General features: G+C 42.8%; 1 protein-coding gene across 5 annotated transcripts in view; it reads right to left on the bottom strand.

Moving 5' to 3' along the window:
* NUBPL (NUBP iron-sulfur cluster assembly factor, mitochondrial) overlaps positions 1–26177 on the bottom strand; it is a 35101-nt gene extending 8924 nt beyond the window's left edge. The window contains exons 1-9 of one of the 5 annotated variants that reach the window (XM_069730422.1): positions 26029–26177; positions 19009–19156; positions 18126–18160; positions 15681–15771; positions 14708–14747; positions 13555–13645; positions 13358–13451; positions 1514–1599; positions 331–451 (exon numbers count right to left, since the gene is read on the bottom strand). In XM_069730422.1, the coding sequence (XP_069586523.1) occupies positions 331–451; positions 1514–1599; positions 13358–13451; positions 13555–13645; positions 14708–14747; positions 15681–15771; positions 18126–18160; positions 19009–19156; positions 26029–26136 (814 nt within the window). In that variant the 5' untranslated portion in view covers positions 26137–26177. The other 4 variants (XM_069730436.1, XM_069730429.1, XM_069730443.1 and 1 more) reach the window with 4 other exon arrangements.
* Between the last annotated feature and the right edge of the window lie 43 nt (positions 26178–26220).

Below are 26220 nucleotides of genomic sequence, written 5' to 3'. Positions count from 1 at the left end.
TCTCACAGAATTACACTGAGCAATTGACTTCTGGTCCACACTGAAATTTTATGTGAGCCATTCACACAGTGAAGAAGAGTGAATGGAGCAGCGCTGGAAACGGCAGAAGACAACAACCGGTAAGTATTATAATGCATACACTGAATATACAATACTGATAACTAACAGATGGGGAAGATAATAAACACATCATTTTTCTTCTGCATGGACACGTTTATATAATGAAATTCAGGTCTATGTGTAACCTGATCATACAGTTGCATTACTACACCCTAGCAAGATGAATGGGCAGAGGGTGGCAACTGATGATCACAGATGAAAACTTTGTACCTAAAATATCAAGTCCCATAGCAGTAGCAAGCTGCTGTGCCCCATCTGCTCCAAAGATATGGGTTTTATGGTCACATTTTGGACAACGGAAAACACTCATGTTCTGCACTAAGCCCAGCACCTAACAAACAGAATAAAACATAAGAAGATTGTTAGTTACAGTAATATAGCTTACATTGAGGGTAGTACACTTCACTGCAGAATTTGAATAAAGAAAAATATACTTCAAAATTGCTGTGTTGTGGAAATGATGAAGATTTTCTGCCACTTTAACCCTTTGAGGGATGAAACTGTAGTATAAATTAGGAAGGTCAATTTACACGTCACAATTTATTTTAAGTGGTTTGATGACCCTTCTTAAAATCTCATTTATATTAATGTTATTCTAGTTCACAATGAAATCTGCTCATAAAATTCGGACAGAAAATCCGCTGCTTATATATTCTGTGTGCACATACTTATAAAGGGCTTGTCCGGGACTTCAACACTGATGGCATATCCTTAGGATAAGCTAATCAATATCTGATACGCCAGAACTGGTCATTTGGGAAGCTGCACAGCTCCGTCGACAGAATAGTGGCCACGGCTGGGTACTGCACATCAGCCCCTATTGATCTGAATATGGTGGACATGCAGTACCAGGTCGCGGCCACTATACAGTCGGCGGAGCTGTGCGGCTCCATAGCTGAGCAGTTCTGGCTGACATCGGGAACAGTTGATCGGCGTTGTTGCACCTCCATTGATCAGACATCGATGACCTTTCCTAAGGATAGGCCATCAAAGTTAAAGTCCCGGATAATCCATTCAAGGGAAAACTTCATTCAAACTTTAGGGTGTAGTTTCTAGCTATCTTCAAGTGTAAATGCAATTTTCACTTTAGAGGGGCTTCAACCCCCTCCCGGTGGCTGATCTGCACGTTGCATCTGCTTCCTTCTAAGATAAAGGCCGACGATTACATTTTCACCTTTGAGACAGAATTTCAGTTTATGCCTGACATCATGATCTATGAATTGTAATCAACAACGCATTTCAATAATGAGACATTCATTTGTAAATTGATGGTTTCACTTTAAAGTTGCTGTTGGAAAATCATGGATGTGAGAAATACTAATGAATGTTATAACAGTTGGAACCAATCATTCTTGATAAGAAGCATGCTTGGCGTAACAGAGCTGGAACTTACAGGAACGTTGACTTTCTGAAACATTTCGGCCCCTCTGCGAGCATCCAACAGTGCGATGTCCTGAGGAGTGGAGACTATAACGGCCCCTGGGAAGATGAATCATTTGGTTAATCTGCTCCCACTCACTGACTGGAACTAGACTCTGCTCTCACTGCCTCCTGCCGAGAACATAAAATGACCAACACTACAGGCCAGGGATGGGGAAGACAGTCAACTTTTTAACTCAATATGTACTGTAGTAATCCATGAGAATACATAGATGGCAGTGAAATGCAAAAGATTATAATATAACATGTCATACTGGCGCTTCTCACAAAATTAGAATATCATCAAAAAGTTAATTTATTTCAGTTCTTCAATACAAAAAGTGAAACTCATATACAGTCATGGCCAAAAGTATTGACACCCCTGCAATTCTGTCATATAATACTCATTGTCTTCCTGGAAATGATTGCAAACACAAATTGTTTGGTATTATCTTCATTTAATTTGTCTTAAATAAAAAAACACCAAAAGAATTGTCCTAAAGCCAAATTGGATATAATTCCACATCAAACATAAAAAAGGGTGGACAAAAGTATTGGCACTGTTGGAAAAATCATGTGATGCTTCTCTAATTTGTGTAATTAACAGCACCTGTAACTTACCTGTGGCACCTAACAGGTGTTGGCAATAACTAAATCACACTTGCAGCCAGTCGACATGGATTAAAGTTGACTCAACCTCTGTCCTGTGTCCTTGTGTGTACCACATTGAGCATGGAGAAAAGAAAGAAGACCAAAGAACTGTCTGAGGACTCGAGAAACCAAATTGTGAGGAAGCATGAGCAATCTCAAGGCTACAAGTCCATCTCCAAAGACCTGAATGTTCCTGTGTCTACCGTGCGCAGTGTCATCAAGAAGTTTAAAGCCCATGGCACTGTGGCTAACCTCCCTAGATGTGGACGGAAAAGAAAAACTGACAAGATTTCAACGCAAGATTGTGCGGATGTTGGATAAAGAACCTCGACTAACATCCAAACAAGTTCAAGCTGCCCTGCAGTCCGAGGGTACAACAGTGTCAACCCGTACTATCAGTCGGCGTCTGAATGAAAAAGGACTGTATGGTAGGAGACCAGGAAGACCCCACTTCTTACCCCGAGACATAAAAAAGCCAGGCTGGAGTTTGCCAAAACTTACCTGAAAAAGCCTAAAACGTTTTGGAAGAATGTTCTCTGTCAGATGAGACAAAAGTAGAGCTTTTTGGGCAAAGGCATCAACATAGAGTTTACAGGAGAAAAAAAAGAGGCATTCAAAGAAAAGAACACGGTCTCTACAGTCAAACATGGCGGAGGTTCCCTGATGTTTTGGGGTTGCTTTGCTGCCTCTGGCACTGGACTGCTTGACCGTGCGCATGGCGTTATGAAGTCTGAAGACTACCAACAAATTTTGCAGCATAATGTAGGGCCCAGTGTGAGAAAGCTGGGTCTACCTCAGAGGTCATGGGTCTTCAGCAGGACAATGTCCCAAAACACACTTCAAAAAGCACTATAAAATGGTTTGAGAGAAAGCACTGGAGACTTCTAAGGTGGCCAGCAATGAGTCCAGACCTGAATCCCATAGAACACCTGTGGAGAGATCTAAAAATGGCAGTTTGGGGGGCGTGGCTATGTAGCCAAAGAAGGAAGACGCACCTTGTATGAGCTCCACATATCCTGAGCCTATCCTGCCGTTTGGACCTCGTATTAACGGGCTGTATTAATTGGGGCTGGAACCGCGTATCCTCAGGAGCCTGGTGAGCCCTCCGGTCGGCTGCTGCGGGGCTCTGAGAAGCTGGGAGCTGCGGTGACCGGGACGGTCAGAAGACTCCACGTGCAGCAGCGGCCATCTTGGGTGAGCGCGCTCCGGGAGACAGAAGGTGGCGCCGACTTCTATTAGTGCCGGGCTCCCTCTTCCTTGAATCGGCGGCCGCCGGACCTTGGCGGTGAACGCTGCGGGACACTTGCGGGCAGGAGCCAGAAGCCCCGAGGCGGTAGGCGACACCTGCAGGTGGCAGCGGCCATCACTACAGCGCGCGCCCTAACAGTAAGGGAAGCGGCGCTTTCTTCATACTTGCGGTGCTACTTGAAAGGTGAGCACATAACCTGACAGAACAGTAAAGGGGCGGTGTGGTGTGTGCCCTGGAAAAATTGGGCCCTACGCCCCCCCTCTCAGATAGACATTTCATCTGCCAGCACCATAATATTAGAGGGATTAATCCCCCATCTCTGCTGTCCCTTCCCCCCTCTGTGAAGATTGTGAGGCGCAGGTGAACATTGAGCTACTGCCTTATAATTCTTGGTTCCTTGGCTGCCTGTTCGGTGGCTCTTTTGGAGTACAGTCCGGTACTTAAATTTGCTGGGTCCGTGATTAAGGAACAAACTACAACTGCAATTGTGACCTTGTGGAGCCCTTTTAACTGCCTGCCATGCACCATTCTAAAGGAGCAGGGGCTGCTGATAAGCTAAAGAAATACGCCAGGGATGATCCCTCTGATGGAATGCGCACTCTCAGAAATAATCCTGCACAGACCCAACGCAAGGGCCGTCCCTCTGATAGTAATGAGGAGGGAGAGAACAAGATGATCTGACTCTCAAGCAGGCATCCGAGCAATTAATGCAGGCTATATCCCTCACTAGATCATCTCTTACGGAAAAAATAGAGGACGTTCATACTGAGGTGGGTCGTTTACGACATGATATGCAGGCTATGAGGGGGCGTATTTCGGAGGTGGAAACAAGAGTGTCCCACATAGAAGACACTATTACTCCTATGGAGGCTAAACTGACAAAAGCTGCTAGCTCCGTAAACGCTTGGAAACAAAAGGCAGATGATTTGGAAAATAGATTGCGCCGCAATAATATTCGTATTATCGGTCTGCCGGAGCGTTCGGAGGGTCAGCAACCTGAACAATTTCTGGAAGACTGGCTTAAGACCTCCCTGGGGGACGGATTCTCCTCAACATTCTCAGTGGAGAGGGCCCATAGGGTCCCAACGAGACCTTCTCCCCCTGGAACTCCGCCTCGACCTTTTCTGGCACGTCTCCTTAATTGTAGGGACAGAGATACTGTTCTTCGTCTGGCGCGGCAGAAGGGCCCTATCAAATTTAACAATGCTACCATATCGATTTTTCCGGATTTCTCCATGGAGCTTCAAAAGCAGCGGGCGCGATTCATGGATATCAAGAAACAACTTAGAGATAAGAATATTATCTATTCCATGCTCTATCCAGCCCGACTCCGCATTGTTCATGAGGGCTCCTCTTTATTCTTTACGGATCCAGCGGAGGTAGCTGAATGGTTGCGATCTCTTAAGGGGTCTAATGTGAAAGACTCCTAATTTGGGTTCCTGGTCTAACGGCAAAATAAACGGAGCTCTATGAATGGGTACAAAAGATGTCAACAATACCGGACGCTGGGTTCAGTGAGGGTATCCCCTTTTTTCTATTTGACCACAGGAGTATGGGACTTTACTCCTCCATTGTTCAAGTTTTGTTTGGGTTGGTTTTATACACCAGTTTTGATTGTTTGATGTATATGGTCGCCGCCAATACGAATTCTCTGCTCTGTGGGATGTCTCTGGACCTCACCCGGATAATAATATTGTACATTATTTCTCCCTCTGCATATAAATATGGGGTCTGAGACTGTATGTATGACTTGGAATATACGGGGTATTAAAACTCCTCGGAAGAAAATTAAGGTATTTTCGCAGATTAAAAGGTATCGCCCCCATGTTGTAGCACTAGTAGAGACACATTTGACCAGGGATACAGTTAGATGTCTACAGAAGCCGTGGGTACAGTGGTCCCTCCATGCATTCCATACCAGCTACTCAAGAGGGGTTTCTCTACTAGTACACAGGGAGGTTAGATGGGAGGCCAGGGAGGCACGACGAGATCCTGAGGGTCGCTTTGTCTTTGTACATGCATTTATTAATTCGTGTGAATATGTCATATTGTGTATTTATAACCCTCCTCCTGCTAATATATCAATTCTCCGTATGGCAATGGGCTTCTCCTTAAAATATCCAGATGCGAATGTTATTTGTATGGGTGACTTTAACCTCATTATGGATAACTCCATGGACAGATTGAGATTAGATGACACAACATCCGGGGAGTCCTTACCTCAGACCCCTACCCAATTGGCACTATTTATAGAAGGCAGCGGTTGGCTAGATCTATGGAGAGTGAGTCATTCGGAGGATAAGGGATACACTTGCCATTCATCTACTAGGAGAACTCTATCTCGTATAGATTATATATTTGGATCTAGTGGCCTGGCATTATGGGTGGATAGTATTGAACATGGCAACAGGGGGATTTCGGACCACAGTCCAGTTATTCTAAAACTTAAATATGGGCAATCCAATAATAACAGATCCTGGAAATTGAACCCCTTTTGGATGAAATTAATAGATTCTAGTGATAGGACGATCGATCAGTTAAATTGTTTTGTTCTAACCCATCCGGAATCCCAGAATCTTGGTTTATTTTGGGATACCCTAAAGGCATATTTAAGGGGGTGCCTGTCCTCTACAATCTCTTATATTAAAAGGATAACGACGAGGGAGGATGATGAGATGGAGCAGCGGTTAAAGGACTCGGAGGCCACATATATAGCTAGTCAGACTAGTGGTAATAGGGTTGAGTGGCTTACTTCCCAAAGGTTGTATACCCAGCATGCAGACGTTAAGTCGAAACGTAAATTATTTTTTACCCGTCAGTCATACTTTGAGCTGGGGAATCAGGCCAGTACACTCCTGGCTTTCTTAGTACGCCAACATAACACCTCCAACACAATATTGCAGATTCGTGCACCTGATGGCTCATTGGTGTCCTCCACTGATGAGATATTACAATGTTTTCATGATTATTATAAGTCATTGTATAAATCTAGCAGTGGTCTTGACGTCTATGAATGCTTAGATTACTTATCAGATATAACACTCCCATCGTTGAGCCCATCCCAACAGGCCTTTATGGATGCTGAGTTTACTCTGGAGGAGGTAGAACAAGCTATAACGGATATGACTGCTGGGAAGGCCCCGGGACCCGATGGGTTTCCCATTGAGTTATATAAGAAATACCGAGAGAAATTGGCACCACTTCTATTGAAGGTACTCAGGGGAATATGGGAGGGGGAGCCTATGCCTGAAACCTTTTATGATGCCAATATTGTTGTGCTCAGGAAAGAGGGGAAGGATCCTTTAGACTGTGGATCGTATCGACCCATATCTCTATTGAACGTAGATTATAAAATTTTTACTAAAATTCTGGCTACTAGGCTGAACACCATCATATTGGATCTTATACACCCAGGCCAGACTGGTTTTATGCCAGGGAAAAGTACTTCCATCAATATTAGGCGGGTTCAGTCGGTCATTCAGTATAGCTCTCTAGAACCAGATAATAAGTGGGCACTAGCATCGTTGGACGCGGCTAAGGCTTTTGACTCCCTTGAATGGCCCTTCCTCTTTGCATGTTTACAGAAGTATGGTTTTGGGAACAAATTTCTGAGAGGGATAGGTACATTATATACGAAACCCAAGGCACGTCTGGTTGTGAATAACTCTATTTCTGAGCTTTTTTCTTTACATAGGGGAACTCGTCAGGGATGTCCTCTCTCCCCGGCTCTATTTGCCCTGGCGATAGAAGCTTTAGCAATACGGATGAGGTCCTCCATTGATATCAAGGGAATACGTATTGCGGATCGAACAGACATCATTGGTCTCTATGCTGACAATATGGTGATGTTCATGGATCAAACAGAGGACACATTGCCGAAAGTAATAACGATTATAGATAAATTCAGCAGATTCTCTGGTCTCTATATAAACTGGGATAAGTCTGCCCTGATGCCTCTTTCTCATACCCCAATGGCACGTCTTGAAACTCTCTCGCTGTTGCCCACCGTCTCCAATTTTAAATATTTAGGAATTCATATGTCTCAAAGTAGTCAGTTTGATTTACAATTTAATATTTACCCACTGTTAGATCTGGTTAAATCCAAATTTGCTGCTTGGGATAAACTTCCACTCTCTGTGGCTGGTCGCATCAATCTGATTAAAATGATACTGCTTCCCAAATTGAGCTACTGCCTTCAACACAGCGCTGTGCCTATACCCAAATCCTTCTTTGCGACCCTAAACTCCCTAATCACATCTTTCATATGGGGGAAGGCTAGGCCCAAACTTAAGTTATCTACTCTACAGAGACCGAGGCAGGGGGGCGGGGCGGCTTTGCCAGACTTTTACTCATATTATCTTGCCGGGCAGGCTAGGATGATAAATAACTGGATGCCCAATAATTCTAATCCTCTTCCTAACCCAGAGAGCCATCTACTCTATTCTGCCCGAATTGATTGTCCACTGGGATTTTTGGAGCTGGAGAGGGTTGGTGTTCCTCGCTTGCTGCCTCTGCTCCGGTTGGCACGATTAATATGGGGGCAAATTAAAAAAATCACTAAATTTGTAGATATAGTGGCGGAAATGCCGCTGTGGAGTAACAGTAACAGTTATTTCCCGGGATTGTTAGACCACCCGTCCGCGGATTTTTGGAGATCGCATGGTGTTCTTTCGGTGGGCAATATACATATACAGGGGGTTTTTATGTCCTTTGACCAATTACAAAATACTTATAACATCCCGAGATCCCAATTTTTCCGTTATCTACAGTTAAGGTCAGCCTTTCAATCTCACATGCGGAATGGGGGTGCGGGTCGAGCTATCTCTTCCTTACCTTTAATAGGAATTCTTAATTCGCAGGGTCCTCAGGGTCTTATATCCTCTTTATATACATATCTGTTATCCGTAGGAGACTGATCTACTATAGACTTTATTAAAAGGAAATGGGAGGGGCTTCTTCCTGATACACTAGGGGAAGAATGGGAAGATATTTTGGAATCTCCAACTAAAGTCTCCCCATCAATTAATAATAGGATGATTCAATTGTACATCATATACCAATCCTATCTGACCCAGATTCGTCTTTTTAAAATGGGCCGTCTTCACTCATCAGATTGTTTGAGATGTCATTCTAGCGATGCAGATTTCATTCATATGATCTGGAGGTGCCCTGTTGTTTTTCATTATTGGGGAGAGGTGATGACATTACTGTCATCCTTGTTGTTGATTCCTGTTCCACTTGAGCCTCTGATCTGTTTATTTGGAGTGTGGGATGCTGAATCCTGGGATCATTACACTGGGATTTTTCTGCGAGAGACACTCTTTTTGGCGCGGAAGGTGTTGGCGTTACGATGGATGGGTGGCTCTTGCCCAACTCTTAGAGCTTGGTTGGATTTGGTAAATTCAATTATCCCATATGAACGAACATTATATCAGAATAGAGGATGTCCAAATAAATTTGAGAAAATATGGGGTAGATGGAACTCCTCTCATCACACTTTATAGTCTACACTAACTTAATATCTATGTAAGAAGTAGGGTTCTTGGTTTTGGGGGCATCACTTACAGAGTGAAATTTATGCGGAATTCTCTTTTAAGGCGGCGTACTGTTAGTAGTTAATGTAGTTAAGGTTATATAATAGGAGATTTATAGGATGTTAATGATTGACATACACCATTTGTTATTTCTTTGTAATACTCCTGAAGTGACAATGCATTGTGATTATTTGTAAATGATGGACATGAATGCAAATGTGTGTATTATTTGATTTATTCTGCAATTAATAAACGAATTAAAAAAAAAAAAAAAAAAAATGGCAGTTTGGAGAAGGCACCCTTCAAATATCAGGGACCTGGAGCAGTTTGCCAAAGAACAATGGTCTAAAATTCCAGCAGAGCATTGTAAGAAACTCACTGATGGTTACCGGAAGCGGTTGGTCGCAGTTATTTTGGCTAAAGGTTGTGCAATTAAGTATTAGGCTGAGGGTGCCAATACTTTTGTCTGGCCCATTTTTGGAGTTTTGTGTGAAATGATCAATGTTTTGCTTTTTGCTTCATTCTCTTTTGTGTTTTTTCATTTAAGACAAATTAAATGAAGATAATAATACCAAAGAATTTGTGTTTGCAAACATTTTCAGGAAGAAACTGAGTATTATCTGACAGAATTGCAGGGGTGTCAATACTTTTGGCCATGACTGTAGAGTCATTACAAACATTTCAAGTGTTTATTTCTGTTAATGTTGATGATTATGGCTTACAGCCAATGAAAAGCCAAAAGTCATTATCTCAGTAAATTAGAATACCGTATATACTCGAGTATAAGCCGAGATTTTCAGCCCAAATTTTTGGGCCGAAAGTGCCCCTCTCGGCTCATACTCAAGTCACGGTGGGCGGCAGGGTCGGCGCGTGAGGGCGCTGAGGCATACTCACCTAGTCCGCGCGATCCTGGCGCTGTCCCTGCAGTCCCACGGTCTCTGGGTGCCACAGCTCTTCCCTTGTTCAGCGGTCACGTGGGACCGCTCATTAGAGAAATGAATATGGACTCCACTCCCATAGGGGTGGAGCCGCATATTCATTTCTCTAATGAGCGGTGCCGGGGACCGCTGATAGAGGAAGAGGCTGCGGCACCGAAGACCAGCTGTCCGGGAGAAGGAGCGGGACGCCGGGAGCAGGTAAGTATTAGATATTCACCTGTCCACGTTCCACACGCCGGGCGCCGCTCCATCTTCCCGGCGTCTCTCCGCACTGACTGTGCAGGTCAGAGGGCGCGATGACGCATATAGTGTGCGCGCCGCCCTCTGCCTGATCAGTCAGTGCGGAGAGACGCCGGGACGGGACGCTGAGGAGCTGCAAGCAAGAGAGGCGAGTAGGGATTTTTTTTTTTTAAATTATTGCAGCAGCAATGGCACAGCTTTATAAGGAGCATCTATGGGGCAATAATGAACGGTGCAGAGCACTACATGGCACAGCTATGGGGCAATAATGAACGGTGCAGAGCACTATATGGCACAGCTATGGGGAAATAATGAACGGTGCAGAGCACTATATGGCACAGCTATGGGGCAATAATGAACGGTATGGAGCATCTATTTTTATTTTTGAAATTCACCGGTAGCTGCTGCATTTTCCACCCTAGGCTTATACTCGAGTCAATAAGTTTTCCCAGTTTTTTATGGCAAAATTAGGGGGGTCGGCTTATACTCGGGTCGGCTTATACTCGAGTATATACGGTAATTAACAAAAAACACCTGCAAAGGTTTCATAAGTGTTTACAAAGGTCCCTTAGGCCGGGATCCCACATGCGAGAAATAAGCCCAAGTATCTAGTATTTTTATTTGCACCATATACCATGGTACGTATATAGTAGCTTAGTGTTAATATGTGAACAACAAACATAACTTTGAAATAGATTGGCTTATGATATGGTCAGTTTTTTCTAACGGATTAAATTTTTTGATTAAATTACCATTACCCATTTACACTCCTTGGAATAACCTGATCATAAACGATCTTTGTGTAATATGCGCACCTTATCTGTTAATCTTGGGGGATTTACCTATAACTCATATATATTATTATTTTTGATTAGATAGCTATAATGTGATTGCAGTTGTTTTTGTACATGTATCTCCAAATTTAATGTGTATTGTATTATATGTTTAATAAAATATGATTAGTCTTTTGAAAATTGGCATATGCTTCCATTGTTTGTAGAATTACTAATTTTGGAAGTGCCAGCAAACTAGGCCTATTGATTGATTACATATTAATGGAAAGTTAAGTGGAAGGAAAAAGTGTAGTAGAAAAAGGTGCACAAGCACCTAGAAAGGAGACTTGTCAGCTATTTGCCTAATACCTAGGAGACTGTATATAATTGGAACACTCTCAGCATGTTATGGGGTGCACCCCCTCCGACGGATCCCATTCATGTGGGTAAATACTCAGCCCGTCTATTTATGGTTTGAGGTTCCAGTACAATGGATGCTCTCAATTCCTCGCGATGCGTTTCATCATGATGGGAATCATCAAGAGTTTAGTCAGGTGAAGGAGTCCCATATCTCCTTCCAGCACCTCTGATGCGTTTCGCCTGTCTGGACAGTGATGACAGCCTGCGCTGCCATCGCTTATAATTTCCCCGCGTCTCATTTCCGGTGTCCTCCATACACTTCCGGTGCTTGGAGTGCATCAGAAACTGGTGACAGGCATAGTCACATCTGGCTCCCTATCAGCTGTAAACAGGTTCCGGTGCGTGGAACGCACAGGCCGGGATGACATCATCCATCATCTCCGCTCCCTGTGCACATCTACAGACTTAATAGGATCTGTTAGCACCAAATCTGTTAGTGTGATCACAAACACTAGTGCTGTATTTAATCCCCCATCCTATTAGGCACTTAAAGATATTCCGTGCAGGCAAGAGCTCTACCGCTCTAACAGTTAACCATATATATGGCTCCATGGAGAAATTAAAAAAATCTACCACCACATATATAGTTCCCCACGGGAATCGACAGGAAATGCTCAGCAATGTTAATCAAACTGAACCCTATAGGGTAACATACAGCTATGGGTTAGGAAAAAAGGACCCCTTTTCCACATACTAAAGTCTACTATTCAGCCTCTACACAGAAGAATATAATATAAAATATAAAGACAAAATAGTTATTACCCAAATTGCAGTGTGCGTGGTTTTAGCTATTGTTCATAGTCCCTTGGGCTATATGTTTTTTTGTCATTTGCTGTCTCATTTTAATGGAGATAATAAAGGTTAATTTTTAAAGATGTATGCACAACCATAACAGTTTTTGTACTAAATTGGCATCAGTCCATTAAGCTGCAGCTAATACAAAAAGTAGTGACAATTTGTTACATACCCTTGCTATTGAAATCACTTTTTGTATTGAAGAACTGAAATAAATTTACTTTTTGATGATATTCTAATTTTGTGAGAAGCAACTATAGATATTTTATATCATTTATATTGTTTTGTTACCATCAGTAACCCCTGCAGAGGTTTTTTTTAATTGCCAGACACAAGTGCCGAAAAACAGTGAAGATGCCGGTGGGTGATTATATGACCAGAGACAGCGGACTTGAATTCAAAGCGCCACTTAGTGCGCTGAAAAAGCAAAAATAAAAAATGCTCAAGTAGTGCTTTCAGCTAATGGATGTTTGTTAACATGTCGAAATGAGACCATCTGAGTGATACTTAGATAAAATGTAAATAAAATGACTAAGTCATGTTGTAACCGTGACCAATGTTTAGGCTGCAGTCAGAACACCTGGAAAAGCTACGGCGACCCACAAACTTTAGGAACAACTGGAATTTGCAGGGGATTTACTTTAACTGCAGTTGTATATACATGGCAGCAATACTAATGTGATTAGATCTTAAAGTGGATGTCCTCTTTTTCAAAACTTTTTCCTATAAAATGCTTTGTAGCTAAAAAAAACCCCCAAAACAATACAATACTATGCGATGTGACAATCTAATAACTTATAATATAAAGCTACATAGTTGTGCGTGGCCGTGCATCCCTCCACCCAACGTGCGTTTCGCACTTCTTCATCAGGAGGCACCTAGAAACTACTGATACTTTCTATATGAATTATTCACTTTGATTTATAATACCTCACTGATTGGCTTCTACGTTGTGCCAGACACAAGTGACGCAACAGACAAGACTCAGCACTGGATCCAGGCAGGGTAGGTAAAGCTCAATATTATTTTTTTTTTAGTTACTGAGCATTTTATAGGAAACACTTTTCAGAAAGGGACAACCCTTTAAAGATCTATTCACATTAGTATTGCAGCCATGTATGGCATAGCTAATGCCAGTACTGATCCACAAGACAAAGCGAACCACAGGCTTATTTTTCTAGGTCAGACGGTACAGAATAGGGGGTGTTCTGCCAATACCAGAGATCGGGATGTTCTGAGAGATCGACAGCTGCACATCTCCAGTTCCAGGTGGCATGTCTATAACCAGGTAATCCAACTCCCCCCAATCGACCTGCACAAAGACGACAACAACAAACATTACTACAAGACAGAATTTAGAGAAGATCTCTTTATCCATCACAATCAATAGAGATGACGTATTTTCATTAACCCACCTGTCTTAGTAATCGTTCAATAGCAGACATGACCATCAGCCCTCTCCATACTATTGGCGCTGTCTCTTCCACAAGGAAACCCATGGACATGCTGGCATAAAACACAGAAGCGTCAGCTGAACAAACAGACATCAGGCCGATGAGTCAGTCTATGTGTATATAGTCATAAATCTCTGACTCCGCTTGTGTGTTTGCTTCTGACAACATCATATTGAGGGCATCTGTTCCGCCAATGTGTGGCGGTGATACATTGTGTGCATATTGGATCCAATGAATCATTACGCTTACTCACAACTAAACGAGTGTCATTTACTGGTTCACGAGAACAATATTAAGGGGGTCCCCCCTGCACATGGGAGCGTTATGTGAGTGGCTCTCTTCTCCAGTTCAATTGGCTTTTACTTTTATAGAAGAAGTCAGGACAAGGAAGACAAACATAAGGGCAATAAAGAGCTTGTCCATACAGTGGCATTTGTGATATTTGCTCCAAGTGTAGAGTAAGTGGCTTTACTTAAAAAAACAAACAAAAAAACTGTTGTATAGACAATTGAACTATGCGGGACCACCACCATTTAAATGGAGAACTCAGAAGCCACATTCGCAGGAGCCTAGTGGTGGAACAACTGGCAATGAGCAAATGATTACCTATCATGTGATAAGGGAATAAATGCATTAATACATGAGTTAACATGAAATAACATTGGATCATCACTGTGGTGGTGACCGCATATGGAGGGAGCTGACAATGGTACAATTGTTTCACTGCATTGTTTCTTTTTTTACCTCTTATTCAATAAATTATATGGTAAAGTGAATGAAGCTATTCAAAAGAACAACTCCTCACGCCAAAAACAAGCCTTCATACAGCGACGTAGACACAAAAAAAGTTACAAAAAACAATTGGATTGGGAGGGAAGGGTCTTACGCATAATTTTTTTTTTTTATTTCGGAGCAGAAGCCGCACCAAAATCCTTGCCATGAAAAATCATGGTATCTGTACCATTAAAAAAAGTCATATAAATTGGACTTGACTACCAATTTGAGCAATATTTTATCCTTTTGTTGGGTTAAATGATAAAGTAAAAAGTATGTTGATGACAGACTGGCTTTAACCCATTGTGCCTCGAAGTCAATCATCATTTTTCAGCCTTACCACTGAATTCCATAGTTGACGAGAGGAATCATCAAATTCTCTGTAATAAGGAAACAAAGATGGGAATGTTTGAAGTCAGTATTGCTCGACGCTGCACAAGGTTTGCTATATTTGGTGCATCTTTAAATATAACACTTCTGTCTTAAGATGTTTAGAAAGGCTTAACAACCCCTACTGAAGTCAGAAACGCAACTACTCTTTAATTTTTCATCTGCAATGCTAACCACAACCATTGTCACACCCACATTCAAAAAGTTGCAAGATGGTAAAATTACAAAGATCTCGATTCACCATGACTGATCTCGATTCATCATGATGCTCCGTATTTATTAGGAAGCGGATGCCTCTTAATTGAACGCAGGGTGGGTTGCCCTTCGCCACATATCTTACTCCAGTCACCGACTGGAGTAAGACTGGAGGCATAAGGAACGCTGCAGCTGGTCATGAATTTGACTAGTGGTGATTGCTACGTCCTTGTTCCACCCCAACTCTGCACACTTTGCTACATTTTCGTGCAGCCTTGTGTTGAGCCAACATTCTCTGACTTTTCAAAGCTTTTACTCGTAAAAGATTTGATGAACTGGACTCCAAAGAACCAAAAATTATTCCACAAAAACATGACCAAATGTATGACTTTTTGATGCCAGAAAACTGTCATAAAAGCCTAAATAAAAGTTAAATCCTCCCCATTATTGAGAGATGTTTTCTACTGATTAATAGTCCAATGTTTCTCATTGTTCCTAAGCCGTGTACCCCTCTAAATACAGTAGATGGTCAGCTGAATTGTCCACTGTGCTGCCGAATGAAATGCCAGCATAATGACAGTGACGGTACCCACTATAGACCTGGCATGTAACCTTCTTGGTTTCCAGGTTGACATCCTTGGAACAGTCAATGTGAAACAATCCCTGCTCTAAAACAGAGCTGTGCATATAAAATAAATGGTAGAAACTGGTTAAAAGACATCACCTACTGTCTGACACCTCTGGATTTCCCTTCAGATTCATCATTCGGGGGATAGATGGTCCATACACATCGGCATCCAGTAGACCCACTGATTTTACCTGGATTTGTAGACACAATGGTTCTCAAGATTTATACAACACTCATGTAATTAAGTATTAACCATGAATGATTCTTAAGAAAACATGTAAGGGGTTCTGCGTCTCTTTCTGGGGATCGTCAGCTGGTCTAGTCAGATATCTGGATAATATTTACCGTATATACTCGAGTATAAGCCGACCCAAGTATAAGCAGAGACCCCTAATTTTGCAACAAAAAACTGAGAAAACTTAATGACTCGAGTATAAGCCTAGGGTGGAAAATGCAGCAGCTGCCGGTAAATGTCAAAAATAAAAATAGATACCAATAAAAGTAAAATTAATTGAGATATCAGTAGGTTGTGTTTTTGAATATCCATATTGAATCAGGAGCCCCATATAATGCTCCATACAGTTCATTATGGCCCCATAAGATGCTCCATATTAAAACATGCTCCATATAATGCTGCACAAATGTGGATTATGGCCCCATAAGATACTCCATAGACTATTATGCCCCATAGACTGTAATGCAGTTCATTATGGCCCAATAAGATGCTCCATATAACAATGTGCCACATATAATGCTCCATACAGTTCATTATGGCCCCATAAGATGCTCCATATAACAATGTGCCACCTATAATGCTCCATACAGTTCATTATGGCCCCATAAGATGCTCCATATAACAATGTGCCACCTATAATGCTCCATACAGTTCTTTATGGCCCCATAAGATGCTCCATATAACAATGTGCCACCTATAATGCTCCATACAGTTCTTTATGGCCCCATAAGATGCTCCATATAACAATGTGCCACCTATAATGCTCCATACAGTTCTTTATGGCCCCATAAGATGCTCCATGTAACAATGTGCCACATGTAATGCTGCTGCTGCAATAAAAGAAAAATAAAAATGACATACTCACCTCTCGTCGCTGGTCCTCAGCGTCCCGTCTCTCCGCAGTGACTGTTCAGGCAGAGGGCGGCGCACACTAATACGTCATCGTGCCCTCTGACCTGAACAGTCACAGCAGAGGACGCGGAAGACGGCGCGGCGGCGGAACGGTGAATATGACATACTCACCTGCTCTGGCGCGGTCCCTGGCAGCTTCTCCTGGACAGATGGTCTCCGTGAGCCGCCTCTTCTTCATCTGTCAGTGGTCACATGGTACCGCTCATTACAGTAATGAATATGCGGCTCCACCCCTATGGGAGTGGAGTCCATATTCATTACTTTAATGAGCGGTACCAGTGACCGCTGAACAGAGGAAGAAGGTGTCGGTGCTGGAGACCATGGGACACGCAGGGACCGCGTCAGGAGCAGGTGAGTATGTGACCGTCGTCGCTCCCCCTCACCCACCGACCGCCCCCCATGACTCGAGAATAAGCCGAGAGGGGCACTTTCAGCCCATTTTTTTTGGGCTGAAAATCTTGGCTTATACTTGAGTATATATGGCATATGTTTTGGGTGGGAACTGAAAATGTTCTGTGTAAATTCAGCTCCCACCTGAATGATTGTCACAACCTGCTGTGGCTCACATTGGAAAGGAATACACATTGATTTATTTCTTTAATGTGGAAGTTTAAAAAAAAAAAAAAAAAAAAAAGAAAAAATGAAAAATAGATGGCATCAATAAAGAAGATTACAGTGGCATGTAAAAGTTTGGGCACCCTTGTCAAAATTACTGTTGTTGTGAAGAGTTAAGCAAGTTGAAGATGAAATTATCTCTAAAAGGCTTGGATTAGGCCTCTTTCACACTTGCGTCATGCGGCCTCGGTCGCAATGCGTCGTTTTGGGCAAAAAAATGCATCCTGAAAATGTGCCCGCAGGATGCGTTTTTTCCCATAGACTTGTATTGCCGATGGACGCGACGTATGGCCATACGTCGCGTCCGCCATGCACTGGATGCGTTGTGTTTTGGCGGGCCGTCGGCACGAAAAAAAACGTTCGCGTCCGCCATTTCCTACCGCGCATGCACAGCCGGAACTCCGCACCCTCCTCCCCGGAACTTAGAATGGGCAGTGGATGCATTGAAAAACTGCATCCGCTGACCACGTTGTGCCGAATATGCACAACGTACGTCGGGCCGACGCTTTGGACTCATCCCTTTAAGTGCAATCCTCTTTGAAATCCTAATGTATTGATCTTTGGTGCAGTAGTGTGTTCATGTTGTTCTCTAATAAATATTGACATGTTTTTCTAAATATTTCTAGTGTGCACATTATTATGTAGTTCTTTCCTTCTCTTTTTTACATAGGTAATCCTCACAAGCCTCAAAATTTCTTCAGCGGCCTTGAAGCATTTTCGGACCCCATCACAGCTGTCAATGAATGTGCAGACCCTCTATACTTTATGTTGGATATTACTTACATGATCACTTGCTGCAATTCCCAGCGCCAAGTTGACTGTTGGAAGGAAAATGGCAGCAGAAAAAGACATATTAGATACATTACACGAACATACATAGAGATCTACAATTACATTTTAAAAAGGTGAAAAGTTGTCATATTTCAGCAGTATTGATCTCATATTTATGGGGTCGCCAGATGCTGTGGTCAATTGGTCCTTCAGGAGATTAGGCCCTGGCAGAGGTGTGTGCATGTGGCTCATCCTCAAAGTAATAAACCATGCTCAGCCAATTTCGTGCTACGGTGTGTGTGTGCGTGCGTGCGTGTAAAAAGTTCCGCACTGTGGAAGGTCAAAAGAAGAAGGCTTCTTGGCATTCCTTTGGCTGCACGCACACTCGGAGCTCAAAGTTCCTTCTTTCCTTAGGTTATTAATTGTAAAAAAGTTGGATAACTTTTATGCACAAAAAAGGCAAAAGCACTTTAGGAGTTATACTTTTATTGGCTGAGCAGAAAAATAATATTAGCAGGCCAACAAGTACAATATAATTTTTTACTGTATATAAAAAGAAATGGGATAGAAACCCAGTTTAGGTTAGAGGGGACACAGTCTTACTTTTGGCAATAAAAAATTCAAGGGGTTGTCAAGAAATTTGATACTAATGACCAAACCTTAGGATTTATCATTAATATCTGACAGGTGGGGTTCAGACACTTGACCGTCAATGATCAGCTGCTGGTCACTAGGAGGCTCCGGGAAAACCTGCCCTTCAATGTACTGCATGGACACCATGAAGCACTACATTTTCCCAGAAACAGTCGCTGCAAGTGAAATGTACAGCCAAATGTCGTTCTCAGACTGCTTTTCACTACATGGATACACGGTAATAGAGATGTGTCTATCATACCTGCAGTGGTTGATTTGCCCACACCTCCTTTGCCAGAAGCAACCACCAAGACATGCATTACACCAGGAATGGGCTTCAGCTTTGGCAAACCATGTGCCATCATCTCAGCTTGTCTACTCTTCACCTTTTCTTCACGAGATCCAGCTGCCTTGAAGAGAGAATTTACATATAACTCATGATGTACAATAACAAATTGTATTGTGGTACCATGTTAGCCAGAAAAATCGATGTGAATACTTTTCTGCCCAATGATGACAGAAGTATTCTAAGAGTGATACCTAACATATTGCAAACATATTATTTTCTGGTTAGCCAATAAAGGTATCACTCAGAGAATACTTTTGTCATCATTGGGCAGAAAAGTATTCACATCGACATATAACTCATAAATCTGTAAAGGACTAACTCATAAAGAGTAATACACCATTTGATTACAAAGTAGAAAACAGCAAGATTATTAAAGGGGTTTTCTAGTTTCAAGAAATTCCAGTCCCCAGGTGCAGTTTGCTTAAAAAACAAAACAAAACAAAAACCCAAAACACTCATCTCTTAACCCTTACCCAGGTCCAGAGTTGAGCTCTGCCACTGCTCCCGGTATCCGTTATGATCTGCAGTGCTGATGTCACCGCTCCCAGAATCCGTTATGATCTGCAGCAATGACGTCACTGCTCCCGGTATCAGTTATGGTCTGCAGTGCTGACATCACTGCTCCCGTCACTGCTCACAGATTCATCTCATCTAAGACTCCACAGCACTGGTCACTACTGAGCATGTACATAAAGTGCAGCACAGATTCATCTCATCTACGACTCCACAGCACTGGTCACTACTGAGCATGTACATAAAGTGCAGCACAGATTCATCTCATCTACGACTCCACAGTACTGGTCACTACTGAGCATGTACATAAAGTGCAGCACAGGTTCATCTCATCTACGACCCCACAGCACTGGTCACTACTGAGCATGTACATAAAGTGCAGCACAGATTCATCTCATCTACGACTCCACAGCACTGGTCACTACTGAGCATGTACATAAAGTGCAGCACAGATTCATCTCATCTACAACTCCACAGCACTGGTCACTACTGAGCATGTACATAAAGTGCAGCACAGGTTCATCTCATCTACGACCCCACAGCACTGGTCACTACTGAGCATGTACATAAAGTGCAGCACAGATTCATCTCATCTACGATTCCACAACACTGGTCACTACTGAGCATGTACATAAAGTGCAGCACAGATTCATCTCATCTACAACTCCACAGCACTGGTCACTACTGAGCATGTACATAAAGTGCAGCACAGGTTCATCTCATCTACGACCCCACAGCACTGGTCACTACTGAGCATGTACATAAAGAGCAGCACAGATTTATCTCATCTACAACTCCACAGCACTGGTCACTACTGAGACTGTACATAAAGTACAGCAGATTCATCTCCTCTACGACTCCACAGCACTGGTCACTACTGAGTATGTACATAAAGTGCAGCACAGATTCATCTCTTCTACGACTCCACAGCACTGGTCACTACTGAGAATGTACATAAAGTGCAGCACAGATTCATCTCATCTACGACTCCACAGCACTGGTCACTACTGAGCATGTACATAAAGTGCAGCACAGATTCATCTCATTTACAACTCCACAGCACCGCCTCACTACTGAGCATGTACATAAAGCCCAGCACAGATTCATCTCAGCTATGACTCCACAGCACTGGTCACTACTGAGCATGTACATAAAGCCCAGCACAGATTCATCTCATCTACGACTCCACAGCACCGTCTCACTACTGAGCATGTACATAAAGCGCAGCACAGATTCATCTCATCTACGACTCCACAGCACTGGTCACTACTGAGCATGTACATAAAGTGCAGCACAGATTCATCTCATCTACAACTCCACAGCACTGGTCACTACTGAGCATATACATAAAGTGCAGCACAGATTCATCTCATCTACGACTCCACAGCACTGGTCACTACTGAGCATGTTCATAAAGTGCAGCACAGATTCATCTCATCTACAACTCCACAGCACTGGTCACTACTGAGCATATACATAAAGTGCAGCACAGATTCATCTCATCTACGACTCCACAGCACTGGTCACTACTGAGAATGTACATAAAGTGCAGCACAGATTCATCTCATCTACGACCCCACAGCACTGGTCACTACTGAGCATGTACATAAAGTCCAGCACAGATTCATCTCATCTACAACTCCACAGTACTGGTCACTACTGAGCATGTACATAAAGTGCAGCAGATTCATCTTAACTAAAAGCCGAGATCCTTAGATCAAGAACAAAGCAGACATTTATAGGACATTTCAGAACTTTCCCAAATGATTACGAAAACATTTACAGCACATCCTTCATTGTACTACTGTACCCAATTATTATATAATAACCCAAAACAAAATAGGGAAGAATAAGCCAAAATGTAATTAAATACAAAATTCTAAAATTCAAGTAAAATATTAGAAACACAATTACAAAAATACTGCCTACCAGAGGCACATATCAATTCCTTAATATGTACCCAGAAAGCTACACAAGCCTTTCACTACAAGAGTGACCTACATATATGATAGGGATGTAAATGCTCCTAAAGACTAAATGTCTCTTATATAAATCTGATAAACAGCATACAAAATGTATGTCAATAATCTAATAAAGGCTTAAAGTTTACTAATCCTATAAATTAGAGCTGCTAAACCTATGCATAAAATCATGCATGTTATACACAAGATTACCTAAAGTGCCTAGTGCTTACACATTAATGTGTTTAAATGCATTGCATAAGGTGCATAGCGTGCAAATAAAGTGTGTCAAAGCAGACTACAACCACCAAATACACAATAGAGTAGATTACGGCAAATGTAATCCCAGGGACCACTTTATTTGCACACTATGCACCTTATACAATTTATTTGAACACATTAATGTGTAAGCACTAGGCACTTTAGGTAATCTTGTGTATAACATGCATGATTTTATGCATAGATTTAGCAGCTCTAATTTATAGGATTAGTAAACTTTAAGCCTTTATTAGATTATTGACATACATTTTGTATGCTGTTTATCAGATTTACAGTTAGGGCCAGAAATATTTGGACAGTGACACAAGTTTTGTTATTTTAGCTGTTTACAAAAGCATTAAGCTACTTACTGGTAGCGGCGTTTCTCGGAGGCCCATGACAGCACGACAGAGAGAGGGGATCCGCCCATTAGGAACAGGAAACCTACAGATACAAAAGGGCGGTACCTCTCCCTTGTCTCAGTTTGTATTTCAGAGTCTTGAGAGGACTACCGCGGTTAGTGGCACAAAAAATATACACTATATACAAAATTATATACAGATTATATACAGATTCCCAACTATATATTTGGAACTGGTATCATGTGTGAGATATATATATCTATAGGAAGTGCAACCCCCACGTGAATAGGGAGGGAACTAAGGGTGCTGTCATGGGCCTCCGAGAAACGCCGCTACCAGTAAGTAGCTTAATGCTTTACTCGGACTCCCATGACAGCACGACAGAGAGAATTACAGAGATGTAAGGTACCTTAGGGAGGGACTATGGCCTGTAGCACCCTTAACCCGAATGTGAGATCAGAGGAAGCTCCCAAATCCAACCTATAGTGCTTAACTTAAAGAAGGTGGACGGGGATGACCATGTGGCCGCCTTACATATCTGGTCGATTGATACTCCAGATTTTTCCGCCCAGGATCTTACCTGCGCTGACTCTCCTGGATGCAGGAAATCCTCCGGACTCCGCTCCCTGCTGCGAACGCCACCGCGTGCAATCCATCCAGGACCACCGTGGCGTCTCCAGGGATCTCCGCACCGGCCGAGGTAGGAGACCCCCCCCCGCTACCGTAATCGGCCGGCCGGCCTGGGCTTCCATTCTCTGTAGGAACCCGTCCCCTCAGGAACAGGAAACCAAACTGAGACAAGGGAGAGGTACCGCCCTTTTGTATCTGTAGGTTTCCTGTTCCTAATGGGCGGATCCCCTCTCTCTGTCGTGCTGTCATGGGAGTCCGAGTAAAACATGTTCAGAAATACAATTATATATAATATGGGCTGAAAGTGCACACTCCCAGCTGCAATATGATAGTTTCCACATCCAAATCGGAGAAAGGGTTTAGGAATCATAGCTCTGTAATGCATAGCGTCCTCTTTTTCAAGGGACCAAAAGTAATTGGACAATGGACTCTAAGGGCTGCAATTAACTCTGAAGGCGTCTCCCTCGTTAACCTGTAATCAATGAAGTAGTTAAAAGGTCAGGGGTGGATTCCAGGTGTGTGGTTTTGCATTTGGAAGCTGTTGCTGTGAGCAGACAACATGCGGTCAAAGGAACTCTCAATTGAGGTGAAGCAGAACATCCTGAGGCTGAAAAAAACGAAAAAATCCATCAGAGATAGCAGACATGCTTGGAGTAGCAAAATCAACAGTTGGGTACATTCTGAGAAAAAAGGAATTGACTGGTGAGCTTGGGAACTCAAAAAGGCCTGGGCGTCCACGGATGACAACAGTGGTGGATGATCGCCGCATACTTAATTTGGTGAAGAAGAACCCGTTCACAACATCAACTGAAGTCCAGAACACTCTCAGTGAAGTAGGTGTATCTGCCTCTAAGTCAACAGTAAAGAGAAGACTCCATGACAGTAAATACAAAGGGTTCACATCTAGATGCAAACCATTCATCAATACCAAAAATAGACAGGCCAGAGTGAAATTTGCAGAAAAACACCTCAAGAAGCCAGCTCAGTTCTGGAAAAGTATTCTATGGACAGATGAGACAAAGATCAACCTGTACCAGAATGATGGGAAGAAAAAAGTTTGGAGAAGAAAGGGAACGGCACATGATCCAAGGCACACCACATCCTCTGTAAAACATGGTGGAGGCAACGTGATGGCATGGGCATGCATGGCTTTCAATGGCACTGGGTCACTTGTGTTTATTGATGACATAAGAGCAGACAAGAGTAGCCGGATGAATTCTGAAGTGTACCGGTATAAACTTTCAGCCCAGATTCAGCCAAATGCTGCAAAGTTGATTGGACGGCGCTTCATAGTACAGATGGACAATGACCCCAAGCATACAGCCAAAGCTACCCAGGAGTTCATGAGTGCCAAAAAGTGGAACATTCTGCAATGGCCAAGTCAATCTCCAGATCTAAACCCAATTGAGCATGCATTTCACTTGCTCAAATCCAGACTTAAGACGGAAAGACCCACAAACAAGCAAGACCTGAAGGCTGCGGCTGTAAAGGCCTGGCAAAGCATTAAGAAGGAGGAAACCCAGTGTTTGGTGATGTCCATGGGTTCCAGACTTAAGGCAGTGATTGCCTCCAAAGGATTTGCAACAAAATATTGAAAATAAAAATATTTTGTTTGGGTTATGTTTATTTGTCCAATTACTTTTGACCTCCTAAAATGTGGAGTGTTTGTAAAGAAATGTGTACAATTCCTACATTTTCTATCAGATATTTTTGTTCAACCCTTCAAATTAAACGTTACAATCTGCACTTGAATTCTGTTGTAGAGGTTTCATTTCAAATCCAATGTGGTGGCATGCAGAGCCCAAATCGCGAAAATTGTGTCACTGTCCAAATATTTCTGGCCCTAACTGTATATAAGAGACATTTAGTCTTTAGGAGCATTTACATCCCTATCATATGTAGGTCACTCTTGTAGTGAAAGGCTTGTGTAGCTTTCTGGGTACATATTAAGGCATTGGTATGTGCCTCTGGTAGGCAGTATTTTTGTAATTGTGTTTCTAATTTTATTTTACTTGAATTTTAGAATTATTTGCGAATAAAGAATTTTGTATTTTATTACATTTTGGCTTATGCTTCCCTGTTTTGTGTTATTGTATTTGGAAGAGCCATGTATTTAGCAGCTCCCTTGTAGGTTGTCCAATTATTTTATATTTTAGGAGTCCGAGTCGGTCCATTTTATAAAGACTCCACAAAAATGGACTTTGAATCAGACTGCGCAGTCCTGACCAGCATGGTCTTCAGATTTTTCTTTCATCGACTACGTATGGGACCTCATTGGATGGAAATTGCAAGGGAAGCTGACAGCAGTGGATTTTGATTATTTGCTCAAGCACATTCAGCGTGGCAGAACATTTCTCAGACAACCAATAAAGGAGTTGTCCTCTACTAAGACAACCTCTTCTGAAATCCTTATGTTTTCCCCCTTGTATAATCACTAGTGATGAGCGAATATACTCGTTACTCGAGATTTCTCCAGCACGCTCGGGGGTCCTCCGAGTATTTTTTAGTGCTCGGAGATTTAGTTTCCTTGCAGCAGCTGAATGATTTACATCTGTTAGCCAGCATAAGTACATGTGGGGATTCCCTAGCAACCAGGCAACCCCCACATGTACTTATGCTGGCTAACAGATGTAAATCATTCAGCTGGTGCAAGAAAAACAATCTCCAAGCACTAAAAAATACTTGGAGGACCCCCAAGCATGCTCGAGAAATCTCGAGTAACGAGTATATTCGCTCATCACTAATAATAACACCACTTATACCAACCTCTAGTGCCGGCATCGTTTCAGCAGGGTCAGTAGTGATCCTCCACAGATCGTGCGACATCGTTGTGTCACACAATCAGAGGGGTCCATCACCGCTGGCTTCACACTCTACTCCTTTGGACAAATCACATACAACTGGAGGAAGTGGAAGCTGCTGCTCTTCCAATACATAGAAAAGCATTTCTGGCAACAGGTCGCCCACAGCGAGAAAACCGCCACTTACACAAATAAAGTGTGCCCTGTACTGCCAGTCTCACAGAGGGTCCCATACTCGAGCCCACCGTCCTCACACTGTGTACAATCACACGAGTGTACCCATTATATTGGGGGAACTCAGCACTTGGGACTTGTTTGTAGTGGCTCACATGTTGGACACAGGAGACACGTGTGAGTCCTTCCAGGAACATGGTGGTCCCGGTTACAAGGTCACATCCGGACACCCACCGAGCTGAAGGAGACAGCAGACACCGCATCTCGCCGGCACCGCTGCAAACACGTCCTGACCCGCACAGCATTCAGCCCGGACATCACTAGGCCCCTGGCGGCCGCCATCACAGTCTCCTAGCAACAGCCGATAGCGGAAGTGTGCGTTCCACGCCTCTCTCCTGTCCTGCAGCCCTGCACTAGATAGCACAG

Source organism: Ranitomeya imitator, chromosome 1 (genome assembly GCF_032444005.1).
Source record: "Ranitomeya imitator isolate aRanImi1 chromosome 1, aRanImi1.pri, whole genome shotgun sequence".
Classification (NCBI taxonomy): Eukaryota; Metazoa; Chordata; class Amphibia; order Anura; family Dendrobatidae; genus Ranitomeya; species Ranitomeya imitator.
The sequence above is the reverse complement of the archived record's forward strand: the minus strand, read 5'-3'. Positions and strand labels throughout refer to the sequence as shown.